General features: G+C 39.2%; 1 protein-coding gene across 6 annotated transcripts in view; it reads left to right on the top strand.

Moving 5' to 3' along the window:
* The window catches only part of Sox6 (SRY-box 6), a 556070-nt gene that overhangs the window by 374832 nt on the left and 158754 nt on the right, over positions 1–22484 (top strand). For all 6 annotated transcript variants that reach the window (XM_026781359.1, XM_026781360.1, XM_013347706.2 and 3 more), the window contains one exon: positions 2245–2313. In XM_026781359.1, the coding sequence (XP_026637160.1) occupies positions 2245–2313 (69 nt within the window). The remainder of the gene's footprint in view (positions 1–2244; positions 2314–22484) is intronic.

Genomic DNA, 22484 nt, shown 5'->3' with positions numbered 1-22484 from the left:
CCCTGTCTGGCTTATGCTTACTGTCCAAGGTAATTATGACTACTCTGTCCCTCCTCCATGAAGGTCGGATTGGTTTGGGTGGTGAGTTAGTCACTTTCTAGAGTGCAGATAAGTCACTGAAAGCAAATCAGTTCATGGTTCCTTAAAGGACATGATTGAGTCAGAAATGAGTATGAAGAAAAGGTATCAGAGTTTAAATGTATGTCTTTTAGAAAATGAACTACTTTTACAAATGATTTTCTTGTCTCCCAGAGTGCATTAATATAACAATGATCCTATAGCATAGTCTCTCATGCCCTAGATCAGACAGACCCAAATTAATGTGCAGTTTTTAGAAATCTGACATTATTACTGGAATTATCTTTTCAGTTAAATGTATTTTACAGGGATATATAGAGCAGTATATGCTCTGTTGATTTTAATGAGTTGTGACGTCTGGTATTTTATATGCTTGAGTATTTGCCCACATGTAGGAATATGGACTCAGCCCCTAATGGAAAATAACATAAAGGAACACTGTAAAAAATCAGAAGTTAGAATGTCATTTAGCCATCCAGAGATGACACAGTAATTAACTATTGACACTTGTGAATAAGCTAGCACAAATTAATCTTGACACATTTGCAGACGAGTGATATCTTACAGTGAACACTTTGTAATTATATTTCAAAATGAAAATTAAATGACACTTAAAACTAGGTTGTCATGCTCAATGAAGCGAGCATGTAGCTCAACCGATTGGCAAATAAAATTCCGAGTTTGAGCCACATGGTGCTTATGGACCATACTTCACTGTGTCAAACCCATGTGTGGAGAGTGGATGATGGTAATTGCGCTGTGGTGTTTCCGGTGCATTTCTAGGCAGCACTTCATCATTTACGAGGGACCATCAATATTAGATGCCTTGTGGTGTTTCACCAGCTTGCTAAGAGGAAATAAATAGTCAAGGGTTCCAGTGTCCATATCTAGAGCTACAGAGTGAGTGGTCCGTTTCTGATTTGAGTGTTAGCAAGCCCATCCTAACCTGGTTAAATACTGTTTTCGTTGGACTGTAAGCTCTAGGGAAGAGAAATCCCAGTTCTCAAACTGGAGTCACTTAGAGGCCCCAGCATTATATTTCCAGTTTGAGGCAGCTGTCATCAGACCATGGAGCAGCATCAGGAAGTCTCCCTCTGTGTTGTCATATGCTGGATGACATGCTTGGGTATATCCCGGGTACTAGGTGAGGGAGTGTGACAGGAGGATGTATACAGGTTGGCACTGGAGCCATCCACACTTATTTTCACATCCAACACAGCTTGACCTAGAATCCTGGCTTTTGGAAATAGGTAGGAGGAGGAACTCTTAACCACAAGCACTGTGGAATTATGTCCTCCTGGGTGCTATGCTCTCCATGTCTCCTTGTTTCACAGTTCATGCTCTGGAAGAATCCTGTTTAGAGCCTAAGGCTACGGTCAGTTGTAAGGTGGGCAGTGAGTGGGCAGACAGGGAGCACCTGGTTAGTTAGGCAGCAAGCTCTGCCTTCTTATGGAAGTCTTTTGCCATCCTAAGGGGCAGATGTGATCTCCAGTAGGGTTTGAATTTCATGACTAGTATTTCTTTTTATAGACCAGATAACTTTTCCAGATGCTGAGTTTGGTTGCTGTGTAAAGCAAGGAACTATAATACCTGTATGCAAATCCTGTATAATAGAACAAGTGCATGCAAATCCTGTATAATAGAACACGTACATCTCTGTCCTAAAAATGCTTTGTAGGTCAGAGAATGCCATCCAAAAAGCTATTTTTTTGTTTTACTGTTTACTATGTTTTTATGTCCCTCTGAGAATATTTGTTAGTGTACCATGTCAAATGACATAAGTAGACCGGTGGTGCATTAGGAAGCCCATTGTTGCAGATTTTACTTTTCCCAGCAAGGCTAACCTCTGGACAAAAGCGGTCAGGGTTCTCCTGTTTTATTCTGGAAGGATCTAGTTTCCAAAGTTCTGTGGTTTCCAACCAGTCGATGTAAACTGAGGAGCTTGCTCTCAGAGCACAAGACTGTAGTTTGCACCTTTGGGAAAGTAGGAGCACCCCAATGGCTCAGAATCTCCTCCTTTCCTCTCTGGTCGCACTGCCTCCATCCAAAGGGAGTCTTTCATATGGAGGAGCAGTAAAACGTTTGTACAGTAGTAGGAGAGACGCAGGGGTAATGGCAAGGTGCAAAGCATTTCATTTTAACCTAATGGAACTTTATTTCTGATAGATCGCAAGACAACAGCAGCAACTTCTCCAGCAGCAGCACAAGATTAATCTCCTGCAGCAACAGATCCAGGTCAGTGTGTTTTATTACCTCATCTGATTACCCAATATGCTTCTCATTGAAAATGGAATTTAAGGTGTTGTAAATGCACGACTGTCTTATCAACAGTGCCAGTGTGTCTGTTATTCGAGGATGATGCGGTACACAGTTGTTGTCCAAGGGGACGGCCAGGTGGTGGTCACAGCATTCTCTGGTATGGTATATGAGCAGAATAAACTTACCCACCCTCCTCAGCCCTGCCTTCTTCCATTTGCCCTAATGCCACCAAGCTAAAACTTCCTGGTTTCCAAGGCAGCATACATAGATGGCTGTTTTCACTGCTAAAAGCCACTTTCTGCTTTGTGTTTTATCATGTAATAGGGTCACGGAGAGAAGATTACTTTTATTTCCTCATTAGGACTGGTTGGGTCAATTCTGAGAAGAATCTGGGAAAAGCCTGGTATTAATTTTTTTCTTAGCAAGTTCTAGCTGCACTGTCTTTGGATGCTAAGCTAAACAGACTGAGAAATGGACAGTGGCCTGTCTTCAAGGAATTTACAATCCAGACAGGAAAAAAAAAAGGTTCTGAATAATTGTAACCTATTTTGGAGAAGTCAAGTCATTATTTTTATTTATTTATTTTTCTAGTGGCAATATAAAAATGTGCAGTTCATTACAGGGTCTGCGAAGGGAAGGTGATGGTCTGATTTATGTTGTTCCTTTAGACACTTAATGATTAAATCAACTAACAGCTCTTTCTTATAGGTAGGGAGAATGCCTTCTATTTCTGAATAGAAACCTAAGTGTGTGAATTGTAGAAAGTGCTAGAATAAGGCACTGGTTGTCTGGATTAACCTGCAGAACATTCATCCCAGAGCTATGCTTAGCCAACCATAGAATTCTTCTCTTGTTTGTTGTATGTTCTAATCTGCTGGAATCTAGCCCACCACAGCTGAGCCAGTGTCTTCTGAGGCTTCTCAGCACCTTTATTGAGGCTGAGCACCTTTACTGAGTGCCTTCTTGCACTCCCAAAGCACCAGTGACATAAACTCATAGTTCCTCTAATGTTCTACTGTATTGATGAATGCCAGTGATTTTAACCTAGATCTTTCCTTCATTTTGTTAATCATTCTTAGTGTTCTGGACACGGTGACTACACTGAAAATTCCAACAGTGTCTGAAGAGGAACCTCTCTTCAATTTACCTTTTTGTTTGGGCAACTTCACTTTGAGGATTTAGCTGGAATGTGTTGTCTGGTTTTGTCCCAATTCTGTATTCTATACTCAAATCCACATTTCAAAATCAAGATAGAATGTCTTTTGCATTTTGATGGTCAGGCTTCACAATTAAATCTGGGAATAATTTCTCATCTCTTTCATGCCTCATGCTGAGGTCCTTAATTAATGGCTATCCAGGTGTCCCCTTGTCTGCACTTGTTAAAGTTTCCAGTGTATTTCCTACTCCTGGGGTTTCTTACATGTTTCTCTAGCTTTCTCCAAGAACTCAGGGGTGTTAAGTAACATGATAAGTTAGTTCCCTTTCTGGACTTTCCTAATAAGGGTATGTATTTATGTATTTCTAATATATTCTGCTTTTTCATCCAATGTTATTTATGCAACTGACAGTCTTGATTGGCATCTTTCCATGCTCCTGAAAATCTCAGATGAATAGCTGTCAGTTAGTAGTATTTTTATGAAATAGTATAGTTATTAATTACATATGGTTTCATTGTTGTAACATGAAATTGATGTGTTTTAAGTAAATATGGGACACAATCTTAAAATATTAATCTGAATATTCACTTTAAGAAGATAGAAATCCCATAGCCCAGCTGGTAAAATGCTTGGCACGCAACATAAAGACCCAAGTTTCATTCTCAGAACCCTACTTAGAATCCCAGCACTGGGGAAACAGAGACAGGTGTACTCCTAGGGTTTGCTGGCTAACTAGATATAGCCTCAGTGGTGTAAGCTCTAGGCCAATGAGAGACCCTATCTTAATAAAATAAAATGGATAGCGCACAAGAAATAGCATGTAAGGTTGACTGTTAGCCTCCACAGGCATGCGATACATGTATATGCACGCTTCCACATATGTATCCACTCAAACATACACACACATTCACACACACAAAGAGAATATAAACTGTTTTCTAATAGATTTTTAATTATCTAATTTTGACACATCTTTACTTATTTAAATTTTTAAAAATCTAATCAGCAATTGAACTCAGAAATCAAGTTATAAAATAGCTTAGCTAAGATACACAATGTCAGTGTTAGACTCGTTTTAGGGATCTAGATTTCTTTCTAACAAGAATTCGTGCTTTTCAAAACAAGAGAACAGTAAGGCTTATGTTTACTGTTCCTTCTGTCCTGGGCTCCTGCTACATGACCTATCTTGTCAGTACTTATCTTATCAGCGGGAGACCATTCTAAGAATATTTCAAATGCTGAAAACACTCCTTGCACAAAACATATTTATCTCTGACACTTACAAAGCAAGTTTTGATATTCAACCTTTCAGCTAGTTCTTTGGGAGAGAACATGAGTTAGCTATATTTTTAAAGATAGTTTCTCACCAGCCATAGACATAATCTTATTTATGGGTTAATTTTAATGTACTTTTGGAGAGAAAATGTGAGATTAAAAACTACTTTAATAATACTTTTTAAAAAAAATCACACAAAGGAAAATAATGTTTCCATCTTAAACAGAACTAACCAGATGATTAAAAATTAAATCTAGCCCTTTAATGTTTTCTTTTTCTGAGACAGAGTCTCACTATGTAGACCAGGCTGGCCTAGAATTTAGAGAGATCAACAGTTCTGCCTCCCTAGCTCTGGGATTAAAGACCAGCTTAACTGCTTTTCGTAAAGTTCCCAATGACTCCAAAGGCAGTTTGAAAGCTTTAACACTTTTAACCTTCTACAATCTTAGTCTTAAAACCTGTTAGCCCACATGTTCAGCAAGAATTGCCCTCATAATCAGATGTAGGTATTAAGTTGCTATATTCAAGACATTATTCTAATTTAGTATGCTAATTTGTTTTTCAATTGGCAAGCTTTAGCAGAAAGGGAAAAGTGTCTAAACTCTCTTAACAACTGCATACAAACACATCTGGACCTGTTTTAAGAGCAACAAATGAAAACTTCAATGATTTACCCAAAATGAAAACCATGGTCTTTCATTAGAATTAGGAAAAGACATTATTGAGATGGTATTATAAAAGTTCCATGAGAATTTTCTTTGTAATCATTCAGAACCTATATGTGTAATTGAGATAATTTTTCCTTTATATTTTTTCTCTTTGTGCATATATATATATATATATATATGCACACACATACATATATATCATAATTTTTCTTGGTGGATCCTAACTATACTTTTTAAAAGATTCTTTTTCCTTTATATTTTTTCTCTTTGTGCATATATATATATATATATATATCCACACACATACATATATATCATAATTTTTCTTGGTGGATCCTAACTATACTTTTTAAAAGATTCTTCTAAGACTGTGTAAATAGAGTTAAAAAATATAATGATTTTGTGAACTTTTAAAATAGTTTTCTTGATCTAATGTTTACCATTAAAAAAAATCAGGATAATAACTTAAATGATAATTAACACAGTTTAATGTTAACAGATGCTGTTGCCTGGTGAACTCAAATCCACTGGTGTCTACGGGGGAGCTGGTGACCCCTCGTAGAAGTTGTTACATACTAAGTGAATTTCCTCAATGGAACCTAGGAAAAGTCAGGCATGATTTATATTCCCAGGACAGCATGACCATAAAATGTAAAGCTAAGAGCTCATGGAATGTGAGTCTTCCTACTTGGCAATGTTGTTTCTTAATGCTGTACTTCCAAAGAAAGATACTGGCTTCAGTCATTTCAACCCACCTTCCCTAAGAGCTGCACTGTGGTACCTCAGCCAGTGTTCTGAAGCACTTTATTCTTGAGTTATGTGAACTGACATACAAAACCCACTTTTGATGTATTTATACATCAAAATTGTATATTATAGTTATTATAGTGTTTTAGTGTTATAAACTAAACTTTTTATAGTGTTGTTATAGTTGTTTTAGTGTTGTTATAGTGTTTTAATCAGTTAGTCAAGGGAAGGCTTTATTAGATGGAAAAACATGTTATAAATCCAGATACCTTGATTTCCTTATGCATTTCTTCATCTAGTCTCATTTGGCCATATCTTAGGTTTGAATCAGAGAAGTCTTTCTTCATGGATACAATATCCTATACTGTGGCACCTGCACCCTGTCATTAGGATTACATTTAATGATGGCATCTCATGCTGCAATTTCATCTTTGCAAGAGAGTCCAGCTCATTAAAATAACTTTGTGAGAAAAAAATCCTTACATTTCCCGAGATGTATGGAGTTACCCAATTATCAAAGTCTTTTCAGACTAGGGTATAGAGTCAATCAAGTGGTCTGACTTCAAGACTGACTAAAGAATGGTCTCCTATGGATGAACTGACTGCTGGGGGTTTCCTAGGCGCTTGGCTTTCTGGACAGCAAGAGCTGATGTCAGTTCATGCAACATATCTTCTTGAGTAAAACTGGGAAACTTGCAATCATTATCTCTCTATTTTATGATAAGTATCCAAATGATTGCCCCCATCCATCATTTCAGATACATGTTAGGTTGGAACTCAATTCTATAGATAACCAGAAACAAGTGCCATGCTGTTTCTTTCCAGAGACTTTGTTATGCTGGAAGCTTATCTTTTAACTGCTGTAGGACCCAAATTGTTTTTCAGCTATATTTCATGAAAGATTTATTCTTTTATTAGGAGCACATGAATATTTAGTATTTTCATATCTATTATTTTCTAGTTTAGTTATTCCTACATGTTGTCGTTGTAATTCATGTGCACATTACTTGTGTGGTAGAGCACCAGTAAATGTGTGTTCTCCCTTCCCTGTGAGTTAATCAGAGATATACAAATACTCTAAGCAAGAACATGATTATCTTAAGCAATCAAACGTGGTGGTTTGAGGCAGCCTCTGGCTTTGAGCTAAACTTTGCCTGTGGCTCCCTTCAGCATGATTAACTGCAGACATTTCAGGTATCTGCTGAGCAGGATAAAGGACTACCTTTGTATGTGAAGTAGTTGTCTAGAGATCAGAAATAATTGCTTTGTACATTAGCCTTCATGGCCTGCTTGACCTGGTTAATTAATTTTTTGCTAGCATAAAATAATAGATATATATTTAAGGATATGCTTCATCGTTAAGTATCTAATTGACCTCTAATTTTAAGAGCTGGGCCTTCCATTTATTGTCTTTCCAAGATGGCTAGAGCAGAGCCCAGTCGAGAGCTGGCTTCCACTCTCAGGCCAGCTTAGGTTTGCATCTCTTTTCTAACTGCATTTAGGGTTGAGAAGCAGAAGGCAATTACAGGGCTCCTGTTTGGGCTCTAGCAAACAGTCTGGTTCTGTGTGGTATCGATCGGTAATGGATCTCCTTCCAAAAGCCTCGGAAAGAAGCAAATAAATCCATCGAAAGCAATTTGATACTTCTATTGGCATTGTACATGTGTCTGGTAGTCTCTTGCCATTGCAATGAAATAAACAAAGCTTAGAAGTCTAGGATTAGCCCCCAGCTTCAGCAAGCCCTTAAAATATCTTGTAATTCTATCTTCAATCATGAATTAGCCAAGAAAAACAGACCCTCTCTCCTCTCTCTTTCTCTGCTGTGTGCTGTTTTCAGTTGCCCACAGGCAAGCTGTGGTGATCTTCTTTGGAAGTTTAAAACCAAGATAAAAATGCAAATCTAATTATTTCTTTTCTGTAATATAATTAACTTTTAAAGTAATGATAGATGCTCTATAGCCTGCTTGAAACATTTTAATAATGAAGTTTCTAGATTATAAAGAATAGGTAAAGCTGCTGTAATTTATGAATTGCAAGGACCATAAGAGCTAAAATGACAAAGTCTTAAAGTGGTTTAAAACTATACATTAATCACTCTAGATTGTTTAGTTTTGAATGGGTCTAGAAATATGAAGAGCATAGACAAGTTCCTATGAGACGCTCTGCAGACTTAATCCACTAGCTACTTACTTTCCAAATGTGGCCAGTGCAAAGCTGCTAGGCAGGCGAGAACTGAAGGTTCTAAGTCTGGTTTTTCCTGTGTGTGTTCCTCCCCTCCTTTACCCTGTCTAGTCTACACATTCCTATCTCATCAGACCTGTTCACCTCTCAGATCCTAGATCCCCAGCTTCCCAAATCAGAGATTCTGAAAATTCATGGAAGCCAGAGGCTTTGCTTCTTACTTGATATTAAAGTGCTAGAAAGTCTCCTCACCTCCTAGGTAGGGCACGAAGCTTCCCAGTGGGCAAGATGATTCTGGTGGTTATCAGCAGGTGACATCACACAATCACACAATGCTGACTTGGTCTTATAAGAAGAAGGTCACTTTCTTCTGTTTGTTTCTTGGTCCTCTTTACACTGACTATGTAGTTTTGTATAAGTCTTGAGTTAATCTCATCATCCTCCTTTGTGTGTGTGTGTGTGTGTGTGTGTGTGTGTGTGTATATATATATGAGAGAGAGAGAGAGAGAGAGAGGAGAGAGAGAGAGAGAGAGACATAGGGGTATATGACCATAATGGAATAACATAAGTATATATATATATTTTCTTTTCTTTATTGTCTTTTTTGGGGATGAAGTCTCACTGCATAGCCCATACTGGCCTTGTACTGGCAGTGATTCTTCTGCCTCGGCTTCAGAGTGCTACCATTAAGAACAGGGGCCACCACATATCCCCTCTGATTATTTGCTTATTTATTTCCTTCTAGAATTTTTTTTTAAAAACACATACTTTATTGAATCTGAGCACTCAGTCCTTGATAGTCAATACTTTGACCAGTTATGAGAGATTGCCTACTGTAAAAATAAGTTTCTCTGGCCAAAGTTGAGAGCAGCAAAAATATATGAATATAAATAAATACTTAGAAGGCAGTTTGACAGAATGGCCATTTAACAAAACAATGCTAAGTTCCCTCACTAGGTCCAATGACCTTCTTTGTGAAGGACTTTTGACCTGGTTTATAATAACAGCCTCAAAATCAATCAGATAGAAGCTTATTACTCCATAATAATCATGCCACTATTTTACATATTGCCTAGCATGTTGGTATTGTAGCATGCAAGGTCCAGTACTGGGTTGACCATCGGTAGCTTTTCCAGGAGCCTGAATAGCACCCTCTGGCACGGTGGAAGCTAGCCAGCAGGGGCAGAGTTTCCTGCTTAGTTCAATAGAGATTACATGTTAGTGGTTCTTAATCTTGTTTGCACTTTGTCATTACATGGAAGACTTCTAAAAGTACTGACATCTCATGCCCATGTCAAATACTTTGATTTAATTATTCAGTTAGGGTACAGTACCAGCATGGGCAAGGCTAAAAGTTTTTTGTGTATAATTATAATAAAAATTGAAAAGTGTTGACCTGTACATGGTAATATGGATTACACACTTAAATGTTCTAAGTTCTAATTTGTTTAGAATTCTAAGTTGTTTAGATTTGCTTTCTCTATCCAACTATCCAGCCATTCATTCACCCTCCCACTCACCCACCCATCATCCACCCATCTATCAATCTATCTGTCCATCTATCCATCCAAAAGTGTAGAGGATTGGGATATAGATTAAAAACTAAATGAGTAGTTAAAATATACTTTTATCTTTGGTTACAGACACTTAGCTTCCTAGCAACCTTAAACAGACTGTGTATAAAGTAAATAACTGTGGCTAGTTTTTCTAGTAGTTTGACTTTTAATTTTTGTAGCAGTATATAAGGAACACAAGAAAATGATGGTGTTAGATGTATGGTTTTAGGAGACAGTTCATTTAAAAATCAGATATGGTCTATAAAAAGGGACAAAAAACATTTAGTGATATTTCAGAGACTACCTGGCTTATTTTCTGTATTGTTCTAAAAAGATTTTTTTTTTTTTAACCAGCAACATGAACTATTCCTCGCTCTGACATATTCTTTATGGGCTGGATAGATGGCTTAGCAGGTAACAGTGCTTGCTCAACAAGCATAAGATCTGAGATCAAATCCCAGCATCTACATTATAAGCTGGATGTGGACATGCTCATGCCTGAAACCTAGCTTTGTAAGTGGTGGAGACAGGAAGATTTGGGGGACTTGCTGGTCACCAGCTAAATTCCAAATTCACTGAGATGCCCTGTCTCAAGGGAGTAGGGTGCAGAGAGATAGATCAGGATACTCTGTCCTGCTGTGATATATTTATATATGCAACTGCATACCACATATGCGTGTATATCACACATACTACATTTACATATGAACTCATTCAAAATTCTGTTTATTTAATTATTTAATTAAATAAACTCCCAATATAACCGAGGATGACAATGATGTTCTTGTTTTCATCTCCTGAGTGCTGGGATTGCAGGCATGAGTCACCAGGCCTTGTTTATTTGATGTTGGGGATCAACCCAGGGTTTTGTTTATGCTAGGTAAGAACTTTCCAACTCTGCTATATCCTCAGCTCATTACCTGTTGTTTTCTTAAAGTGTTTAAAATTATAAAATTGACTACACGTTAACATCCATGACAAATGCAGAAGTCTAGGGACATTTAAATCGACATTCCTGCCCACAAAGCAACCAATCTGGATTCAGGCATGCTATATTAGAACACGGGCAACTGGTACAGATTTTGGAGATGAATGAGTCAGGATGCAGGTTCCAATCCAGTCAATAATTAGTTTTGTAGTCTGTTTTACTATTTATTAGCTGAGAGACAAGTTACTTTAGATCCATAGGCCTGCATTTCCTAATCCCTAGAAATGGATGATTATGGTACCTTACAGTGGTTTTGAGGTTAGAGAAAACTGTAAAAGGCCCTAAGAAAGCCCATGCCCAGTATCTGTGTCCATGCTATCATTAGTGCTGCTCCTGGATGATGGGTGCAGGGATACTTTCAGTGCTTCTAGAGGAGAAGCCGGTATGGGCATATTCTGTGTAGATACACACATGTGCATTCAGAACCTACAAATTAGCAATGTGAATACAAGATAATCATTATGTAACATTGTAATTAATTATTATCTTCATATTGACTTGAGGCAAAGAAAGAACAACTACTTCCTCTGGTTGCCAAATGAGAGCTGTTTCCATTGTCACGGAGTAAGGCTTATCAGGCATGCAGAAATGGTCAACTGAGAATTAGTGCTGCCTGGAGATGATCAAGAGGGAGCAGGGTATTTTATTCTGGAAAAACAGGGTCTGATTCTTAGCTCTCACACTAAAACAGGCCTTGTTATCAGATCGATAGTGCTTGAGAAATTAGGATAGTAAATGAACCTTTCTAATTTATTTTATAGCTTTTTAAACACAGATGAAGTTGTGCAGTATGGCTAGCAGACACGGAAGACCTTGTCTAACATAAAGTTGTTGATATAAATCTTACATGTGCCATCTCCCATAAGTCAAGTCCTTGCCTGGCTTCTGTGAGTTATATCTACACTTAGAATTTAAGAAGTTAAACAGTATGCATACCAGGCTTGAGAGCGGGGAATAAAAATTGATATACTGTGTGGGACTTGATGGAGCACAAGGGAATACCCTCTGAGTTCTGAGGGATGTCCTGACGTAACCATTTTTAATTCATATATAGTAATTCCCACTCTAAGTTATCAGGGTCAGAGTCCAATATTTTTTACCTATTCAAAAATAAAAGAAAATAAATTATGTAAAACCAGTAATATCTCTTGCCAGATCCTGTGTTTATTTTATCCACCACCCAGTCCATTAAGAATGTAAAGTTGGATCCTTCAAGGAGGAAATTTCAGTATTTCCCAGATCAGAATGGGACTAGAGTCCATCCTCAGTCAAGTGCAGACTTGACTGTTGTCACCTGTGTATTTAAGTGAAATCATTTTCTCTTAGAATGTCTTGCCAGCAGTAGCTGAGATTAATATGGTGGCAGGCTCTCCACTGCTGTTGGGACAGACTGATGGGGAGCAGGCTAGGCCCATTATGTGCTAGAAGTGTCTCATCCATTGACTCTTTTTTATATAAAAGTATCTTCTTTTAAATATAAACATAGTATATTTATTGATATATCATCTTTATATATAATATATAAATGAATATATATTCATTTTAGGGAAAAAAGATTTGAAACTGATGTCAGTTTTCTTTTCCACAGTAGTCACTTCAGGAAACAGTGTCCCAAGTGAATAAAGCATTTCTTATTTACTGTTACCAGAATACTGGTGTTTCTGAAACTGGATTTGGCAGAAGTTGTTTGTAAACATTGAAGAATCAGTTAAATATGGGGTACTCTGAGGTTATTATGCTTGAACGGAGCCTGGGGAGGCAGCTGGAAACTGGGAACTTCCACGAGAGAAGGGAGCCCAGCTGAAGGGCAGGCAGGTGTCTGTTCGGTGAAGGACTTCTTCTTCTCAGTCATCATGTCTGCCCTCCCTTCTTCTGACTTGCACTTCAGTGCAAACGCTGAGCTCTGAGCAGCTTTACGCTGGGGTCTGTGGCTCGAAAGAGAAAACGGAGTGTAGTGGCAGATATCAGAGCACCAGTGTCCAGGAAGAGAAAATTTGGTTTCTGAGATGGCTATTTTGTGGTTAGTGGTAGCTTAAGAAAATCTGTATACTACTCCACTGAAGTCTTTCTGCTGTCTCTGTCCCCAGGTGTCTGTGTCATGTGGCAGCAAGATAAAGTGGAGGCACCATTTACTGACCTAGGATTGTCTATGGCAATAGTGCTCTAGAAGTATGAATTACTAGGTTCTAGAGGTTAGCCTTAGAGGATCAGGTTGCCCAGATTAGTATCACAGTGATGGAACCAGCATATACTTTACGACTTGGGAAATTCCAGCTCCTTGCTGACTGTCTGTAATGCAAGGGCAGAGAGCAGCATTTTGCAGTGGGCTGTCCACACCACAGCTGTGTTTCTGCTGAGATTTTCCTGACTTCATTCTGATTGGATCATTAGATTCACTGGGTTCCAAGGGGCCTCACACAGACCCCATTTTAGGATGGAGGATACCCTTGGAATTCCTAAGCCCTGGATAATCTCTCATGGGCGAGTGGTCAGACTGTAGTAGTGTGCAGAGTGGGTAAGCTGAACTCTGTGACAAAGACTTGACATCCATATTGATGACATTGGTCCTTCATAGTGAGATGAATCCCTAACTAGTAACCCTGATTTGTGATGTCCTCTCTGTACCCATTCCTATACACAGTCATTAAGGCAAATGTGTTTGAATAGTAGACTTAAGTTATCTGTTGTTTTTAGTTTAGAATTAAATTTTTTTTCTAAGTGCTTTTATATAAAAAAGTTTGTTAAAAATTAAATGTATATTGAAAGATCTTTAGTATTAAATTAAATTTATTGCCTATTCAGTTTTTAATGATTTTAGATGATGTTTATAGTATAATATTGCTTGGAAAGAAACACAGGATACAATAATTCAAAAACAGTATGATCTTATAAGGTTACATAAAAATAAGCCTCAAGAGAGAGCCTGGAAGAGAAGGTAGTGCTTGCCTGGTTAATGTCATCATTCCTCTTTCAGGAAAGACTGGCTGTCAATCTTGTCATCCTGTGTCTGCCCTCATCATATGTAATCCCCACCTCTTAGGACAACTGGACAACTGCCTGTGGTTGCTGGTTGCTTCCACAGAACTTTCAGAGGAAAACAGTCTCCAAATAGCTTGCAAGTACGCAGGTCAAGTTTTTCCCAGTGTTTGAAGCCCATTTTTCCTGATTCCTGCACCTGTTTCTGACTAATTCTCCTAACTTTGCCTGCATCAACAAGTTCGTTTTATGCACTTGAATAATCTTGGGTCTTGCAAGCTATCACTTTGTCACCTGTAGAAAAGGATTCACAATGGTGACTGCACTGCTCTCTGTAGAACTTATTCCCATCTTGATGGGGTGCCTGAATACCCAAGTTGGAGACAAAATAGAATCAGGGCAGAGACAAAAGATTTGCTCAGTGGCAGAAGGAAACCCAGACTTGGATTCAGCCATTGGTGCCTGGTCTTCGTTCTGTCCTACTGCTTGACCTTCAGATATTCTGCTTTCCCACGTTTAGAACAAGGGTTCCAGACCCTGCCCCTGAAGTTCCAAGGAGCTGTGATTCTGGGTGAAAGAATGGATATGGCTCCTTAGAGGAAAGGAGAGGGCATGGGCATTCTTGCCAATAAATCTTGAGGACAAATGCCATGTTGACCATAGTAGCACTGGCCATGTTCACAGAGGAGGATGCCTCTGTTGTAAAACAAGGAAGATCTTAGAATCTTGAGGTCCCTTTGTGGGACACTGTGATGGACAGCAATGCTTGCTACCTAGATGCAGTCTATGGGGCTTTTTAGAAAACTTCATTTAGGAAGAGGACCATAAATGCCTCCTTTCAGGGGACAGCAAACATATCTTGCCACTAATGACAAATTCCTGGCACCAGGGGTCCATAATGGAAAGGGTGACTCAAACTTAATTTTAGTGTTACAAGTAAAATATTACAATTTTTGGGAAAAATTCACAACTTTCCAAGGTATTAATTGCAGGAAATTACAACACATCCCCCTGAAGTGTTACATCAGTGGCATACAGAATGTGTAACTGCAGCTCTCAGTGCTCCTGTTTTTTATCCTCAGCCGTGGTTCATTTAGAGATGTTAAGTGATTGCAACTTCGTCTAGCCTAGGGGTGGGTGGGGTGTGGTTCAGTTAGTGAAGGGTAGGTCTCCCTACGTGCTTCCTGGAAGTAGGTTTCCTGTGTCGACGATGCAGACAAGGATCCTTGTGGCCATTTCTTCTTTTGCAGCTAGTTATGTTTCATCTTCTGGTACCAATGAATTTTCCAACTACAATTTATTTATTGGTTTGTATGATGAAAATATAAGAGAATTTTATTTCTGAAATTCTGTGTGGCAGTGCTTAATATGGTTTTCCGATTTCTTCCCATTTTGTTAGAAGTAAATAGGGTAATTACTCACTAAAATTCTAATATATTTCAGGGCTTTAGGGATGAATCTAAAACAAAACCATATAATGTTCTATTTAAGCAAATCCAAGTTCTTATTAGGCGGTTCACCTTAATGCCATTTTTAATAAATAAACTTTGTTTTATTTTTTCAAGGGTTATTTAATTTTTGTTGTAATGTCACATTCTGATGTCTGCCTCTGCCAAGACCTGCAGGATGTGATTGTGATTGTGCTTTAAATGTGAAAACAATTTGCTATTTGAAAATTGATAAATCCTCTGGGCAGGATGCATAAATGTGAATGAGAAGGAGTCTGATGTGCTTCCACTTCTTCCTTCCTTCTCTGCTGAGGCATGTTTACAGTTTATCTGTTCTTGCATAAGGCATTTGTGCCATGTACAACTGACTGCTATCTACGTAGATATGAGTGAAGCAGATTCTTGGGAAACTGTGGCCATGCTGCTCCCATGGGTTGTTTATGGTCCCTATTAATTACAGGACTTTGCCATATATCCATTGGCTAGATCTGGTTTTACTTATCAGATCCAGGCATGCTTTTGTCCCCTGCTGCTTAGGGTGAAGTCCTTGTGCTACCAGGTTCTTAGGACTCCAGAGTTCAGGGCATCTTAAAGCATGGAAGCTGACAGCCCTAGAAAGATTAACACTGCTGTAGCAAACCTTTGGCATTCTCTCTCTCTCCTTCTCTCTCTCTCTCTCTCTCTCTCTCTCTCTCTCTCTCTCTCTCCATATAACACAGATAAGACAAGCATTTTACTTTTAAATGTAGTAGTCATTTTAGTAATTATGGACACATCTTTATTTTTCTATAGCCCATCCCTTCAGTGCTTTTGGTAAACTGAAGCCCTTTGAAGCATGGTTGATACTTTTTCTCCACAGCCTCCATATTTATCATCAGGGAAAAGAGTAAGTAAGGATGGGGTGAGAGGCAACACTCTGCAGATTGCCTCATCATAACCACCCCCCACCTCCAGGAGCATTGTGTATCCTGGGAAATGAGAATTCAGGAAGGGGATTTGCTTGGGCTTCTAAGAAGGCTGTTGAGCTTTCCTAGTGGAAAGAGCTGGCAGTAGAAGACCTTGCCATCTCTGCCTTGAGAGATGTATCACCCTTGTATCTAAGAGGTGAGGTATTGAATTTGAATAGGATGGCAAGTCTGTGGTGTTCTAGGCCTTTCCATTTTAGTGTTGCCAGGAATGGCTCCTGTAGCTTGGCTTAAACCCAGCTGTGAGAGGCATTGGCATTTTACAGGATGAGTGAGCCAAGATTAACCATCCACGTGGGAAAGATCTGTGGGAGGAAATCTGAGGAGACACCGCCTCTTCACTTATGTGGGCCACTTATGTTGGGACATTTTCATTACAAAAAAAAATCCTTATTACATTTTGAAAACAAACAATAGGAGGCTTTTTTTCCTTCCCAACTAGCTGTGAAGTTGTACAAGAAAAACACTGAAAACTGGCCGGGCTCTTATGCTCTGTGCAGAGCAGATGAAATGATTCATTGGGTTTTATGCACATTCTGTGAAGGGTTAGCATTGCTAACAGAATGAGTGGCAGCCTCTGGGAGCTGAACAGACCCCAGGGACTAGTCTTTGTTCCTCTGGTCTTGACAGGCATGTGCCTCTGTTAAATGAGGGCTTAATTTCTCTCATATGTGAACAATTTCCAAGCCCAACAAAGGCAGCCAGGGCTGGAGCTGTTCAAAAGGACTAACACAGGAGGAAGCATTCTCGAAGAAAGAGGATGCTAAAGGCTAATTACTTTCTCTGCTTAGCCACTATTTTATATTTTTCACTACTGAAGGTTTATTAACATGGGTCTGCCACAAGTTTTTTTTTTAAAAAAAACATAAACACATATTAAAATTACAACGGTATATTTTTATTCTCTGTGAAATAGCCATTTGCTGATCTCTGCTGTTTGAAGAGAGGTGTGCCCCTCAGCAGTCCTGGTGTATATCATGGAATATTAATTCAATAGAGGGGGAGGGGAGAGGCCAATATACTTGGGATTTCTGTCTCAAGTGGAAAGAATTTAAACTATTTACTAAGTGGCACCCCTGGACACTCTATGAACCTTTTCTTTTGACAGCACTGGCCTCAAATGTAGAGGGGTCTTTATGACAGCATTTTCTGTGAAGTTCAGGCTTTGAATCTTTCATTTGTCTCAAAGGGATTCTTATTGTTAAAGGGTGCAAGTGGGAAGTTGTTGTATATTTTTCTTTGCTCTGTTCGTGTCATCATCAGGACTCTACACTAGGCCATTTTATCTTCATTAGAGTTGTACTATGCCCCTCTACTTATATATCAGTCAGTTGTACAATGGGGACAAATGCCTTATACCAGGACAGATAAACTCTACACATGCCTCAGTAGAAAGGAAAACTGAAGAAGTACATCTTTCACACTTGGTCCTGTTTTTTGACTACTGATCTTTAATGCAGAGGAGTGTTCTTTTCTGGATTAGAACCTTTCAGCCATGCTTGTTTAGTTCCAATGTGTTTGTATGGGAACATAGAAAATTATAAAGGTAGGGCTACTCAGGAGAAATGACATCTTTTGATTCATCATTGTTTTTTTTACATTCTTAAAGCAGGGATTACCAGTTCTTTGGGTTTTTGCAAACTGTAAACTTTAGGTTACTGTAACTGGAGATCTCTCCAGACTCTGAATAAGGTAAGGATTTATGATATGAAATAAATTACAGAGTACTCACAATAGATGTTCTTAAAAGTCCCCCTCCAATACTTTCTACATTTAATATGTCTAACATAAAATTGGGAAATCTTCATATATGGACTCTTGACACAAGCTCAAACACCTCATGCTCATTGCATGGAGCAGTGTTATACTATACATGGTAGACTCTATGTGACATAATAGGAAATTGGGAGCTATTCATTATGGTTGTGGGGATCTGATGGCATTTGACTAGTGAAGTGGTCTTTGTGAATGTACTAGCAGGGGGTGACAGAAAAACCACAACTTCATGCCATAACTGTTTTGACAAGAGTGTGGGTGACTCTGAAGGAAATGGCAAGATGGCTTTACTAAGAGTGTGAAAATGTTGACTTGACTCAGGGAAGAAGAAAAGTAAAAGCTATTTCCTTTATTTTTTTCAGATGACTTTTTAAAAATGTATTTCTTTTTCTTCCATACATTATATCCCAACTGCCTTTTCCCTTCCCTCCTCTCCTCTCAGTCCTTCTACCATCTCCCCTCTTCCCCAGATCCATTCCTCCATTTCCCTTCAGAAAAGAGGAGGCCTCTCAGGGATATCATCCGAACATGAAATAACAAGTTATAGTAAGACTAGGCACAAACCCTCATATCAAGACTGGTTGAGGCAACCCAGTAAGAAGAAAAAGGTCCCAAGAGCAGGCAAAATAATCAGAGACACGCCCACGCCCACTGTTAGGAGACTCACAAAAACACCTGGCTATACAACCAAAGCATATATAGAGACACTAGCCCAGAGCCTTATAGGCTCTCTGTTGCTTCAGTCTCTGTGAGCACCTATGAGCCTGCTTAATTGATTCTGTGGGTAATTTTCTTCTGGTGTCATCGATTCCTCTGGCTCCTACAATCCTTCCCCCCTCTCTTCTGCGGGTTCTCTGAACTCTACCCAATGTTTGGCTATGGGTCTTTGCATCTGTTCTGTCAGTTGCTAGATGAATGCTCTCTGATGATGATTGGGCCAGGGTTTAGTCTGTGAGTATACAGAATACCATTAAAAACCTGTAGTCCACAAAATTGGAAAATCTAGAAGAAATAGACAATTGTCTCAATAAATACCCCTTATTGAAGTTAAGTCAAGATCAAACAAACAATTTAAATAGACCTATAACCTTTAAGGAAATAGAAGCAATTATTAAGTCCCCCCAAAATAAATAAATACATTTATAAATAATCAGGGCCAGATAGTTTTATTGTGGAATTCTATCAGACTTTCAAAGAACTTCTAATGCCAATGCTCCTCAAATTATTTCTTAAAAGAGCAACAGAAGGAACATTGCCAAATTAATTTTATGAAGCTATTTCCTCCCAAGTGTTTTTCCTTAGGAACCTAGCTTTCTACCCAGAATGACTGTGATTTATATGATAAAGAACACTCTAGGAGTAAACATTGCAATCCACTTAAGTTGACCAAGCCACATTTGCTCGAGATTAAAATGCATAAGATGATGAAAAATGTCTACAGGTTTTTAATGATATTCTATATACTCATAGACTACACCCTAGCCCAATATCAGAGAGGATTCATCTATCAACTGATGGAGCAAATGCAGAGACCCATAGCCAAACATTAGGTAGTGTTCAGATATGAGCCAAAAACATTCTAGCACTCTTACAGTTAACATGTGTCAATAAAGTTAAGCTTGCTCCCCATTTTTATTAAGGAGGGTATCCCAAATTAACAGTCAATAGCCTTTGGTAAGCCCCTGTCAATTCTTATGTTTCCGATTCTTATGTACAACCCTATTCTATTCCCATGCCATATGTGTCACTTGCTTTCTCTTGAGCATCATGGAATTGCCAATGCTAGTCCAATTCACCTCAAGTATCCCTGGTCTAGCTTCTGGTTTTTTTTTTCAGTCTTGCAGTTGCTAATAAGACTCTGGCTATACCTCATCAACAGATTGCTGATATGGTTTAAACTGATTCCTCATCTTATGATCTTTGTCTCTACTTCCCTCTGTGTATCTGCTCCAAAGTAGTCTTCATAAAGTCATTTCTCTTTTGCTTAGATGTCTCCAGTGGGGCCCTCTAGCTTCTGATTTTGAACCACTCAGCAGTTTTTATCCTATGCTTGTACTTCTGACATCATTCTAGTGTTTGAGGGTAAGGCAACCTTTGCCCCACTAAGTTTCCATTGCAGCTGGGACAGGCAGACAGTACCCGAGGGTGAGTAACACAGCAAGCTAGAACAAGCTGCATGGTGGACAGCCCGGAGCTGGAGGACGTGTGAGAAGAGGAACTGTGATTATAATAGGATGAGCAAGCACTGACTGAAAAGGTCAGCACAGAGATCCTAAGGATCGAGAGAGCCAGTCGTGTGGATATGGAGGAAGACATTTTTAGGGTGAGAGAAGAGCATATGCAGAACTCAGAAGGCAAGTATGTCAGGCTGTAGGGAAGGAGTACCAGGGAGCTGATGTGACTGGCAGACAGCAGTAACTCTAATGTTTTAGTGAGATGGGCAACCATTGAAAAGAAGGATGTGACTACTGATTGTGTTTTTTAAAAAAGATTTATTTATTTATTGTGTACAGTGTTCTGCCTGCATGTATGTCTGCACGCCAGACATGGAGCACCAGATCTCATTACAGATGGCTGTGAGCCACCATGTGGTTTCTGGGAACTGAACTCAGGACCTCTGAAAGAGCAGCTAATGTTCTTAAGCTCTGAGCCATCTCTCTAGGCCCCTGACTGGGATTTTAATAAGATGTCTTAGTTAGGGTTATTGCTGCAGTGAAATACCATGTCAAAAAAGCAAGTTGGGGAGGAAAGGGTTTATTTGGCTTACACTTCCACATTTCTTTTTGTTATTAAAGAAAGTCAGGATAGGAACTCAAACAGGGAACCTGGAGGCAAGGAGCTGATGCAAAGGCCCTGGAAGACTGCTGCCTACTGGCTTACTTCACATGGCTTGCTTAATCTGATTTCTTATAGAAGTTGGGACCACCAGCCCAGGGATGGTACCATCCAGAATGGACTGGGCCCTCCCTCATTATCACTAATTGAAAAAAATATCTTACAACTGGATCTTATGGAGGCATTTCCTCAATTGAAGCTCCTTTCTCTCTCTGATGACTCTAGCTTGTGTCAAGTTGTGCCAAGCAAGCTTATTCTGTGTCAAGTTGTGTTCAGCAAACTAATTTCAGCTTGATCAAGATTTGGAGTGTTGTAAATGATGTAAAGGTGTCAAAAGTGAATGCAGGGAAACTACAAGAAAGGTAATTTGGCAAAACCCTGCTGGCTACTTGGACGAAAGCCACAGAAACAGTGGAAATGACTCTATATGTGATGAGAAGGTGAAAACAAAGGGACATGGAGAGAACGTGGGGGGAGTCAGGGCAACGCCAAAGATTTGGACCTAAGCTAGTGGCCAAATGGAGCTGCCACTGAGGTGCTGTAGTTCACTGGGAGTTGATAAGAACAGGCAACAAGGTTGGGCAATGGAGGGAGAGCAGAGCATCTGGAAGTCAGTGTGGAACTAAGACGTTGAAGTAGTTTTAGAGCAACAGGTAGTCATGCTGAGCAGGCAGGAAGACATACAACCTGGAATTCAAAGGACTGGGAGTGTACATGTAACATGTGTCAGCATGTGATGGTCTTCAGAGTTCAAAGGTCTGATATCTTAAACTTCCTTCATGTTTTCTTACATGACTGAATTGCCTGTATGCAACCTTCTGACCATCTTTGTACTTTCCAATGTGCAGGCCAGCTGTCACATTAATTTTTTACTTGGAATACCCATTGCAATTGTTTGAATGAGAATGGGCCCTTTAGGGTCATAATATTTGAACACTAGGTCTCTAGTTGGTATAAACATTTGGTAAGGATTAGGAGTTATTGTCTTATTGAAGGAGGTGTGTAACTGGGGGCAAGCTTAGGTTTCTAAAGTCCACACCATTGAATTAAATGTCTCTACCTGGAGTTTGTGTCTCAAGATAAAAACTCTATAAACTCTCAGCTACTGCTCCAGTGCCATGCCTACCTACCTGCTGCCATGTTCCTTGCCGTGATGGTCATGGACTCATCCTCTGAAACTGTAAGCCCCAAATAAACTCTTCTATAAGTTTCCTTAGGCATTCGTCTTATCACAGTGACAATATAAAAGAAACTAAGACATCGATCCATGTCCTCACATTGGTGTTTACTGCCTAAAGCCTTGGAGTTCTATTAAGTGCTGGTTCAATGAAGCCTTCACTGATCACCAGTGACCAGCACCTTTTAGCACAGTTCTCTTCTGGCTTTCCACAACCCTTGGGCCTTTTCATAACACTTATCATGGGCATTGGACTTTAGCTACTTGTAAATGTTTTATCCTACTAGAAGATAAGTGTTCATTTAAAGATGAGACAAATACATTTTCACAGTCTGATTAGGCCTGGATGGTGCATTCATTGTACACGGTGAAGGCTTGGTGGATATTATAGGATAAA

Source organism: Microtus ochrogaster, chromosome 8 (assembly GCF_000317375.1).
Source record: "Microtus ochrogaster isolate Prairie Vole_2 chromosome 8, MicOch1.0, whole genome shotgun sequence".
NCBI classification, from domain to species: Eukaryota; Metazoa; Chordata; class Mammalia; order Rodentia; family Cricetidae; genus Microtus; species Microtus ochrogaster.
The sequence above is the reverse complement of the archived record's forward strand: the minus strand, read 5'-3'. Positions and strand labels throughout refer to the sequence as shown.